The sequence below is a fragment of the Lynx rufus genome, unplaced genomic scaffold, assembly GCF_022079265.1.
Source record: "Lynx rufus isolate CCGP_SWC_20201006 ecotype Redwood Valley unplaced genomic scaffold, mLynRuf1.p SCAF_18, whole genome shotgun sequence".
Classification (NCBI taxonomy): domain Eukaryota; kingdom Metazoa; phylum Chordata; class Mammalia; order Carnivora; family Felidae; genus Lynx; species Lynx rufus.
In genome coordinates this window covers 12,256,977-12,267,151 of record NW_025814832.1, presented here as the reverse complement: position 1 = coordinate 12,267,151, position 10,175 = coordinate 12,256,977, and the positions used below count along the sequence as shown (strand labels likewise).

At 46.7% G+C, this 10,175-nt stretch overlaps 1 protein-coding gene across 2 annotated transcripts; it reads left to right on the top strand.

The window, feature by feature from the left end:
- Positions 1–2,295: 2,295 nt before the first annotated feature.
- Positions 2,296–7,835, top strand: ZNHIT3 (zinc finger HIT-type containing 3). Of its 2 annotated transcripts, XM_047080505.1 has the most exons (5): positions 2,296–2,413; positions 2,542–2,573; positions 4,336–4,419; positions 5,674–5,754; positions 7,228–7,835. In XM_047080505.1, exons 1-5 carry the CDS (start codon positions 2,328–2,330, stop codon positions 7,407–7,409), a joined length of 465 nt encoding a protein of 154 aa, XP_046936461.1. In that variant the 5' UTR covers positions 2,296–2,327; the 3' UTR covers positions 7,410–7,835. The 2 variants fall into 2 exon arrangements, with proteins under 2 accessions (XP_046936461.1, XP_046936462.1); XM_047080506.1 differs by lacking the exon at positions 4,336–4,419.
- Positions 7,836–10,175: the final 2,340 nt, after the last annotated feature.

Below are 10,175 nucleotides of genomic sequence, written 5' to 3'. Positions count from 1 at the left end.
CGGGCACGGGGAGGCGCGACACAGCCTTAGACAGCTGCTAGGATGGGCGTGGTGGGGGTCCAGGGAAAACCAGGGTGCTGCTAAGCTTAGCTTTATCAGTGTGGACATGTAGTTGCTGGGCTTGGAGTCATACGTGTCGTTTTTCTCTGAACTAGCCATTGCCAAGAGGCTTGCATACTGGGTTTGCTTGACCTCTTGGTGTTCCCCAACCTCATCACCTGAGTCACTTCCTTTCCTGGACATTGGAGCAGGAGGGGTGCGGCTGTCTGGGAGAGCTGGGGATCTCCCAGAGTAGAAGACTGTCTTTACTGGGCAGAATGTGCATGGGAGGAATTCCAGAAACTCTCTTTTTGCTGATGTCATCACCTTTGGACCCAGGTAGAGGAATCAGCGTGGCTTGGATATGGGTGAGGAGGGGTTGAGTGCTGAAAATTGTGGAGACTCTTTATGGCCTCAGCATCCAAACACAATTCACAGGAAAAATATGGAGTGGGCAGTGGTGATGTCCACACACAGCAAGTTCCTACCGGGTGCCAGACAGGGCACAGGACCCAAGTGAGACCGGGACAAATCACTAATCTCTGGCCTTCTCAGGTACTTGTGGACCTTCTGGAATGGTTCTGGGATGGTCACAACTGTGGAAGAATACAGGGAATGCTTCTGATTATTGGGTCAGTGTAGACATGTCTTGGATTTCAGGCTGGTCCTGGTCTACACAGGGGCAGCTGCATTCCAAGGCAGGTAGAGAGCCATGCCACTTCAGCACTATGGACTGGACAGCGTCCCAGGGACAGTTTAGCAAAGCCAAGAGAGGGATGGATAGTTGTTCTGCCCACCCAAGTGTGGCCCTTTGAGGCTGATGGCAGAACCCTTTTGGAGGGGCCTGAGCTTTGCTCAGGACCCTAACCTTGAGGGACTTGGGGCCTGACACCTGCATTTATAGGGTTCAGACCCAAGATCCAGAAATTACAGACTCGGGTATCACATAAATAGCCCTTTGTAGTGCTTCAAATTACAAACATTTTTATACATGGTCTTCTCTCTGCTTCTCAACAGCTCAGGAAAGTAGGCCTGAAAATCCACACTAATAGGTGAGAATCCTCAGAGAGGGTAAAAGTCACATATCCAGGGAGGGATTTGAACCAAGACTCAAACAGCTGCTTTGGTCATAACAGATTTATCCACAAAGACAATGACAGTCATGTGGGGCCCTATAGTAGTGGGATTCTGTGAACTTATGGGCCAACACAGGGAGGAGGCACTTAGGAGTGAGAATGACTTATGGCCCTAGGTGGACACTGCACAATGTGGGGTGGGAGCCCTGGTTAGGCTGGGCAGTACTGAGGGCTTCAAGCAGACATAGGCTGTCAATAAAACACGATCGTCTATTCCCAAAGCCTGAGGTGCCACTCAAGGCCCATCACAGTTTACCTATCCAGACTTATTAGGCCAGGTCCCCATCTTTGGGCCAGACCTTACTCATCTGTTCCCTGACCAAGATATCCCACGCAGGGCTGTGACTTGGGTGAGTCAAGTGAAGAGTGTATGTTGTGAAATTTGAAGAGGCACTCTCTCAGGGCTGTGCAAGTGCAGGCTAGCACCGGCAGGACCCTAAGACAGAGTCTCTTCTCTTTCACCTCTCTCTCCTGCCTTAGGTCTAAGCTTTGAACTCCCAGAGGGAAGAGGCTGTGGCTGCTACTGCCTGGGTGTCCCCAACCCAGCCTCTGGGCAGTGCAGTGCTGTCACTTGGAGCTCAATAAACATTTGGCAGTTGTCAAGTCTCATCTTTCTTCCCTGAGAGAAAAAGGGCCTATGCTGGGAAAAGCACATGTACGTCACTCGATCTAACCGATGGATCTAATTGGCCAGGGTCTGGACTTCTCATTTGCTAGACATAAGCAAATAAGATGTGGGGGGCCGGGGTGGGGGTGAGAACCCAGTGCCCTTGCAAGATTCAGAAAGTCCAAGCCAGAAGGTAAAGGACATTTAGTCCCACGTATTCTTTTTACATGTGGGGCAACAGAATTGGAGAGTAACAGTGACTTGCCCTTAGGGACAGGACACGGATACATAACAAGTTCTCCAACGACAACTGTGACTTAATCCTGGAAGCCAAAGCTGCTACTGGATGCGCATCGAGTATATCGACTGTCTACTTATCAGGACTGGAGCAATGAGCAGGATCGATCCATTGCTTTTGACTGCCAGCAAGTGCTGCTCGCCGATTGGTCCGGGTTAAGGAAACAGAAAAAAAAAAAAGGGCGTGCACGTGGTACCCTCCGTCAGAGACAGGCCCTTGCGGGTGAGAGTGAGGCCGGGGAGCGACCATGGCGTCGCTGAATAGTAGCGCTGTCGTCTGCGTGATTTGCTTGGAGAAACCCAAATACCGCTGCCCCGCCTGCCGCGTGCCCTAGTGAGGGTGGGGGTCGTGGGGGAGGAGGCCGGGTGGGGCCTGCGGGGCGGCTCGGGGACCCGGCGGGGGCTGCGGGAGGGTCCGCGCGGCTTTCCGGGCTGACGCGGTCGTGGTCTCTGTTGTTGCAGCTGCTCCGTGGGATGTTTCCGGAAGCACAAAGGTAAGACCCCGGCGCCCCGCCTGAGCCCCCGGCACTCCCCTAGTGCGGGCAACCCGCGTCAATCCCTGCCTCGTCCCACGGGGAACTTCTACCTGTGAATGCTTCCTCGGGTTTCGAACAGTGAAAACTTCTGCCCTGCCTTTTCTTTTATAGACTTTTCTCTTTTCTTTCTTTCCTTTTCTTCCTTTCCTTCCTTCCTTCCTTCCTTCCTTCCTTCCTTCCTTCCTTCCTTATTATTTTAAATAATGGGCTACTTTGGTCTGACAGAGTCGACCCTAGTAGTTTCTTCATCTTAGAATTCTGACGCAGAAGCTGCTCTTGCTGAGGTTAACGAGAACGTTTTCTTTCCTTCAAAAATGTTTTGTTAGAAACAACGAGGTAGATCTGTTTACAATAAGGAGCGATTAGTCTACATTTTAACTCCAATTCGGGGTCTCTTCTCAGGCCTCAGGGACCCTTTGCCGCGACCGCATGCTGGGTTGACTCTTGTTAAAGTTCCTCATTGGTTTTTTTGCCTCTCGTGTCCCCCCCTTCCAGACTCTGATTCAGAGGTCCATTTCAAGCTGCTTCCCTCCCCCTGCTGTTTTTTTTTTTACCCTAATGACCGTGGAGCATTTTCAAAGGAAACTTTTTGGTTCAAGATAGGAAAGAAGGAGAACCGCTTTGCTGGAAATAGGGTTGTGGAGCCAGGTTGGGTAGGCTTTGCTCTGGCTGTGCAGCCCTGGGTGGCCCAAGAATCCCTAAGGCAATCTGTGGCAATCTGGAGCAATCTGGAGCTCTCAACTGTGTGGCCAGGCTGCCGCCAAGATCTTTCCTGAAATGCACATTTGAGTAATTAACTCCCTTGTTGAACACTCCAGCCTCTCTAGGAAGGGAAGCCAGTGATTCTTAACTTGGGTATTGCTCTCCCTAGGGAGATGCACTGTTACCCTGTTTCTGTTTTACAGTAGCTGAGGAGGGTTGGGGGCAATTCTGGCAATTGGTATTGACTCAGATAAACAGCCTGTGGTGTGTGAGACTCACACCATTAAAGACCTTTGGGTCTTGAACACCACAGTGCCCTTGATGACAGACCCTGGTCTTGGGAAGAAAGGCCAACCTCCCTTTGTGGTATTCTTTTGCTCTTCCTCCACTTGTGTGGGCCCCAGCCTCCTGCCAGGCCTGCCCTGTCAATCAACTGGTAGTTGCTCATCACCATGTGGTTGCTCCTGACCCTGTTCTTTCAGGGGTCTGGTCCAGCCATAGACCTTTCCCTCTGCCAGGAATGCTCTTTTCACCTGAAAGTGCCTCCTCTTTGTCTCCCGGCCCTCTCAGGTGATGTAAATCAGACTTTTCTCCATCTCTCCAACTGCCATCTCTAAGACTCAGCCCCTTGATGGGGGCCTGATGACTTTATCTGTGTAATTGGCACGTGGCACATGCAAATTTAGTGTCTGAAACTTCTGAGAAAATAGTTTAGTAATTGAAGTCAGTGTGCCACTTGATCTTGGTGAAAGCCCTGTGAGGTTCTGCAGAGTAAGTTGGATGGGGACAGACCCTCAGGATACACAAGGCCTGTTTCCTCCATCCTCTGCCAAGCCCAGGGTTGCTTGTTTTCTGGATACTGCCCTGTGATTTGATCCCTCATTTCCTTTGCATCCATCATCCCTACCCACATCCCTTACCCTGAACATAGTTTCCCACCTAGATGCTGGCTTGGTGGAGAGGTGCAGCCTTGTTGCTAAAGTAGAAGTGATGTGCGCCTGATTTGTGTCTCTTTCAGAGGAGTGCAACCCTGAAACTCGTCCTATTGAGAGAAAAAGATCAGCTGTTACTGCAAAAACTATAAAGCCTGCAGAAGACAAAGGTGGGTTGGTTGATTTCAAACCAGCCAACCTAGGAAAAGGTTTCAAATAAAAGAAGCTGAAAGGAAAGAGATGTGGGTTGGGGCAGGGAGTCAGGAACGATGGCTTCATTAAGGAGCAGCACCTTCCTTAGCCTGGAGCACCAGGAGTGGGGCACCTGTTATGTATTATAGAGCAGCCTGAAGGTATTGTTAAGGGCAAGAAACAAGGAGGACAGAGGCAGAGGGGATAAAGCCTGTAGCTGTGGTTTGGGGATGAGGGGGGGGACCCTGCTGGTAGGATCCTTTTCCAGTCATGGCTTCAGGTTTCCCTCCATGGGCCTGGCTGGAGCTGTCAGTTCACCTGAGCTAGGCTTGGGTGGGCGACTGCCTTTGGCCTAGGTCACCTTCCTGCTGCTGGGGCTCTATGGATTTATTGTGGGAGTGGGCTGTCTCATCCATTTATCCACACTTCAGTATCTCCTGGGTTTCATCTACCATGCCAGTCTCTGAAAGCAGCCCCTCCTGCTGCCTGAACATTCACAGCATGGGGATAGCCTATTTCTGCCTTTTGAGAAACTTCCTTGTTGGGTTCAGGCAGTGCCAGAAATTTCTGGCCATGCTAAAAGCACAGGGCATTCATGTTAGCAGGTTTTTAAAAAAATTTTTTTTAACGTTTTTTTATTTTTTATTTATTTATTTTTGAGACAGGGAGAGACAGAGCATGAACAGGGGAGGGGCAGAGAGAGAGAGACACAGAATCTGAAACAGGCTCCAGGCTCTGAGCTGTCAGCACAGAGCCCGACACGGGGCTCAAACTCACAGACTGAGAGATCATGACCTGAGCTGAAATCGGCCGCTTAACTGACTGAGCCACCCAGGCGCCCCTGTGTTAGCAGGTTTTTATAGAACACCTAGTTTTTTTGGGTCCTGACAGGGCTGGAGCCATAGTGAGGGGAGCTGGGGTGATAGGAATTGGAAAATCAGGCTCCTGTCCAGAGGACCACAGAGACACATATAATAAACAAGTATGTGAATACTAGGGTGTGCTTGTTAAAGTCACCAATTCTTTGCTTTTGCTTTCATTCCCTTTCCAAAAAGAGGAATGTTGGTACAGTTATAAGTTCCAGAAAAGTCATTTTTGTTTTGTCTATACCTACTTTGTCCTGCTATTGTCACTTGTGTGCACATTTTTAATCTATTGCAGTAGTTTTTAAAATCTGGCATCTAGGTTTTGTTTCTAGTCCTAATTAGTTGATTGTGTTCTGTATTCCTCAGATGATGATGACTATATAGCTGATTTTCTCAATAGTGATGAGGAAGAGGACAGAGTTTCTTTGCAGAATTTAAAGAATTTAGGTAAGTCTTTGCTGTGTTTACTTCTTTGTCAATTACTGATAACATTTAATCCAAAGAATAACGTGATTTTTTGGTTATTAATAAATACAGTTGACCCTTGTACTGTGCTGGGGTTCGGCTTCACTCCCCAACTACCATGCAAAGAAAATTTGTGTATAACTTTTGACTCCCCCAAAACTTAACTAATATTCTAGTGTTGACCAGAAGCCTTACCAATATAACATAGTCGATTAACATATTTTGTATGTTATATGTATTATATGCTGTCTTCTTACAATAAATGAGAGAAAAGGAAATGTTAAGAAAATCATAAGGAAGAGAAACACAGCACTGTATTTATAGGGGAAAAAATCCTTGTATATGTGGGCCTGTGCAGTTCAAGCCTGTTGTTCAGGGTCAGCTGCACTTGAGTATGGCGTGCAGAGCCCTTATGTTGCATGATTCTGTGAACACTCAGGGCTTCATTCAACACCTCCCAGCCTGCCTACAACTCTCTTGCCCTGGAATCCTACTGTTTTTGTGGGTTGACAAAATTCTCCCTTAAGGCTTGGTTCAGGTTACCTTTCCTCAGCTAAACTTCTCTTGACTTTTTGTTGTTCTCAGAATTAAGCCCTTTTTTGCCTTTCTATCAGGCCTTGTAATACACCACTCATATTTTATAGTAATTTCTCTCTCCCACACCAATTTGTAGGGCAGGGGCCTACATTTATTCCCATGTACCCAGGGCACAGTGTATGGTCTAGTCATTAATGCAGACTGGGCAATCCCAGGATCTGATTTTTCAGAGGGATGCAGGTGTTAACAATGCCCAGCATTTGTGTAGGACTGTGCAGTCAGTCCTTATAGCAGTTCTGTTCTGTGTGTGATTAGTAGGCCAGTGTAGTTTCTAAAGATGGAAATTTTCATTGTTTCCATCTCAATGTAGGCTGACTGCTTGGGACCCATTCCCATGGTAGTGATTAGTTACACTGAGGGTGAAGCTGAGATATGAGGGTAGGTGTGAAAAGTTTTTTAAACTGCAAAGTACCATGCAGATGTGTGTGTCCATTCATTGCTACAGATCCTGCTTTGCAAGGATCAAGTGTTTGCTTAAACAGCATTCAGAGTATGTAGTGTAACTGTCCTCACCCAGTGAGAACCTTCAGGCCTATGAAGAACAAAAACATGCCAACAGCTTAGTGCTATTATTTTTTGTATTTGTCCTGGTAAAATATTTTTTCCTAATTGAAATGTCATAAAGTTAAATTATTTACAGAGATACCAAGAACAAGAATCTGTGATAGCATTTAACTTGGAAATCCTTTGATATGCTGATCTCACCTTATTTATGTGAAGCATTGGTTCAGTTCTTGGTTTTAAAGGTTAAGGGGGATGCAGCACTCTTGATATTTGTTGCATTAGAAACATTTAGCTTTTAGCTATCTCCATCTGTTCCCACTTGAACTCACATTGGCTTTCTTGTTCATTTTTAAGGGGAGTCTGCAGCATTAAGAAGCCTACTGCTCAATCCACACCTTAGACAGTTGATGGTCAGCCTCGATCAGGGGGATAACAAGGCAAAACTCATGAGGGCCTGCATGCAAGAACCCTTGTTTGTAGAGTTTGCTGACTGCTGTTTACGGATTGTGGAACCATCCCAGGATGAGGATTCTTAAGATGGCTTATTGTGCTGCTTGCTCAATCATGTGCGTGGCTCTCACAACTTGCCTGCTCCTCCTCCCAGGAGAACAGCTAGTGTGGGGTCCTGAGCAAGGGTGGTGACTTCCAGGGCATAGGCTGCATAAGTCTTTATGTCAAAAACTGTGGCATGCATTTCGGGCAAGATGGGGGACACTCAAGGTGGCAAGCCCTTTATGGAGAGAGAACTTGACATTCAGATAGTTGTCTTTAAATGTTTTGATTTTGGTACAGGTTAGACATTACAAATGATATATTTGTCAAGTTTTATACCCATTTGAATTAAAACTTCCTCAGTGTTGCTAAATAAAATCAAGATGTGATTCTCTGATAAATTGCATTGTTCATCCTTAGTTCATAATTGCTTGAAATTACGTTAAATAAATCAACATATTAAATAGTAAGGTTTTCTTTTTTTTTTTAATTTTTTTTTTATGTTTATTCATTTTTGAAAGAGAGCACAAGCAGGGGTGGGGCGGTGAGAAAGGGGGACACAGAATCTGAAGTAGGCTCCAGGCTCTGAGCTGTCAGCACCAGGGCCCAATGTGGGGCTCAAACTCATGAACCATGAGATCATGACCTGAGCCAAAGTCAGATTCTCAACTGACTGAGCTACCCAGGCACCTGAGGGTTTTGTTCTTTTTAAAGGAACTAAATGCAGATATCCCAGTTGAAATTTTAGGGTTAATTTCAAGCTGACTTGACCTGTTCTGTTTGTGGGGAATCGGAGATGCCCAAAGGTAGTAAATGTGGGAAGTTCTCTGTGGCCCTGAGGTTTCTTAGTCACGGTTTGGTAACCAACCCGTGACATCTGTCAGGGCTTGAGATGTAGATGGGAGCCCCACGCCACTGGTGGCTGCAGCAGCCCTGGATTGCGGGCGGGAGCTGTTGCTTGCTCATGTGTACTTAGAGCTGCTGTGGGAGTAGTTTGGCAGCTTGGTGTCATTCAAATGTCTTTGGCAAGGCAGCTGGCAGGAAAAGGCCTTTTGGACACAAAGCACCAAAGGACTGCCCAGCCAGGTGAGACTAGAAGGTGAGAAGAACTCACGTGGCCCAAGCTGTGTCTTTCCAGCATAACCTGATTAAAGCCAGTAACACTATAGGGTGAAGGTTCAGGGCAGATGTCAGTATAAGACAATGGACACTTTCTGCAGTGTAACTTGATGGAACCCTAGAGAGAGATATAGCTTATCTCTGGCTTCTAGGAGTGCCACCTGTATGGGTGCCTAGAGCAAATGCTAGAAATGCAGGTCGTGGACAAGTACTGGTATGGTTCAGTTAACATTCTTTTCTCATTCTGAACTAGTGGCAAAGTCCAGAGTCCAAATATTTAATTTATATTAAAATATAAAATTTCACATCCATTCTTTGTGATGCACAAGGGAGCTCTCCCCTACTAGGAGTGTTTATTACCTGTCATAAAACTACTTACAACTGGAAGAACAGTTATACTTCTGTTTACATTCTGGCTAGCCTGCGTGCTGTCATGGGAGATTTTATCCAGATTACGCCCTAGAGAGTAATTCCTCTGGTATGGAAATTCACTGTTTCCTTCCTTTTGCCTTGTCAGTGTCGCTTAATCTTTGCTGTGACCCCATGTAGTAGGTTGAGTATTAGCCCACGTTCCATGCTGGTTCTTTTACTCTGACTGCCCATACTGTAAAAACAGAACTCTTGGACGACTGACTTACCTGCTTGTTATTTGCTCCACTGGAACAGGAGATAAACCAAATGATAATTTAAGGAAAATATGCTAAATCCAGTGCTATTTGAGGGAATAAGCTGTCATCAAAACCCAAATCTTTAAAAAGTGGGATAAATTCAATGAAGATTCAGAGGAGATGCCAGAAGACTTGGGCAGTTTTTAAAAAGTGAAAGGGTTCTGGAAAATTCCTAATTGTAATGACGGTAACAGCCCAGACCTGCAGCTAGCTGGGAATCTCAGGTTTCTGATTTCCTGAGCAGGGTCAGGATGGCTCTGGTCCCAGCATTAGTCCTGTTCCCACTGTGGACTCCTGGGCTTTGCTTCCTGCCTTCTGTAAGATATGAGGGACCCAGAGCCATGGTGGGCAGGACTGCCATCCTGTCACACAGCTTACCTGAGGCAGCGCTTGGATGGATGCAACACCAGCTTGTTCTTGTGCTGTCTGGACTGTGAAGCTACTTGGGCTGGCCATGGGGAGCTGGAGGCAGGCCCAGACCACCAGCTTCCTCTGAAAGCCGCATACACCCACAGCTACATTGGCCAAGTCCAGGCCTAGGGGCCAGAGATGGATTACTGCCACCAGGAGGCTGGTCTGTGCCTGGGGCAGGAGGGAGCCCATGGGAAGAGGAACTTGACACGTGTTTTTCTTCTACACCATGTAGTTCTTTAGAAGCAAGGAAGGCCATTCTGATCTTAAAAGAAGAATGCCGCTTTGTAGTGTTCAATTTATTAGCTCTCTTAAGGGAAATCAAAACTATGTTTAATAAAACAGCTTAATGAGGTAAACTGAAGGGCACCTGGCTGGTCAACAGCTGGATACCTTCAACTAGATTGGCGCCATGTGGCAGAACTTTATACCCAAAGCAACTGTACTTAGGTCTTACATGTGCTACCTTAAAACTAATAACCTTGATATCTAATTGATAGACCATAAAATTCACCTCTTTGAATAAAGTGTATAATTCTGTGGTTTTTAGTATATTCCCAGAATTGCTTATGCCACCCTTTCTGTGTCCGAACCACCCTGCAGTGTTGCTGG

Excerpts from the sequence above, each read along its gene's own strand:
- ZNHIT3 (XM_047080505.1), top strand. The coding sequence starts at position 2,328 with ATGGCGTCGCTGAATAGTAGCGCTGTCGTCTGCGTGATTTGCTTGGAG. Across the intron at positions 2,414-2,541 it reads CCCGCCTGCCGCGTGCCCTA|CTGCTCCGTGGGATGTTTCC; the intron begins GTGAGGGTGGGG and ends CTGTTGTTGCAG. Across the intron at positions 2,574-4,335 it reads ATGTTTCCGGAAGCACAAAG|AGGAGTGCAACCCTGAAACT; the intron begins GTAAGACCCCGG and ends TGTCTCTTTCAG.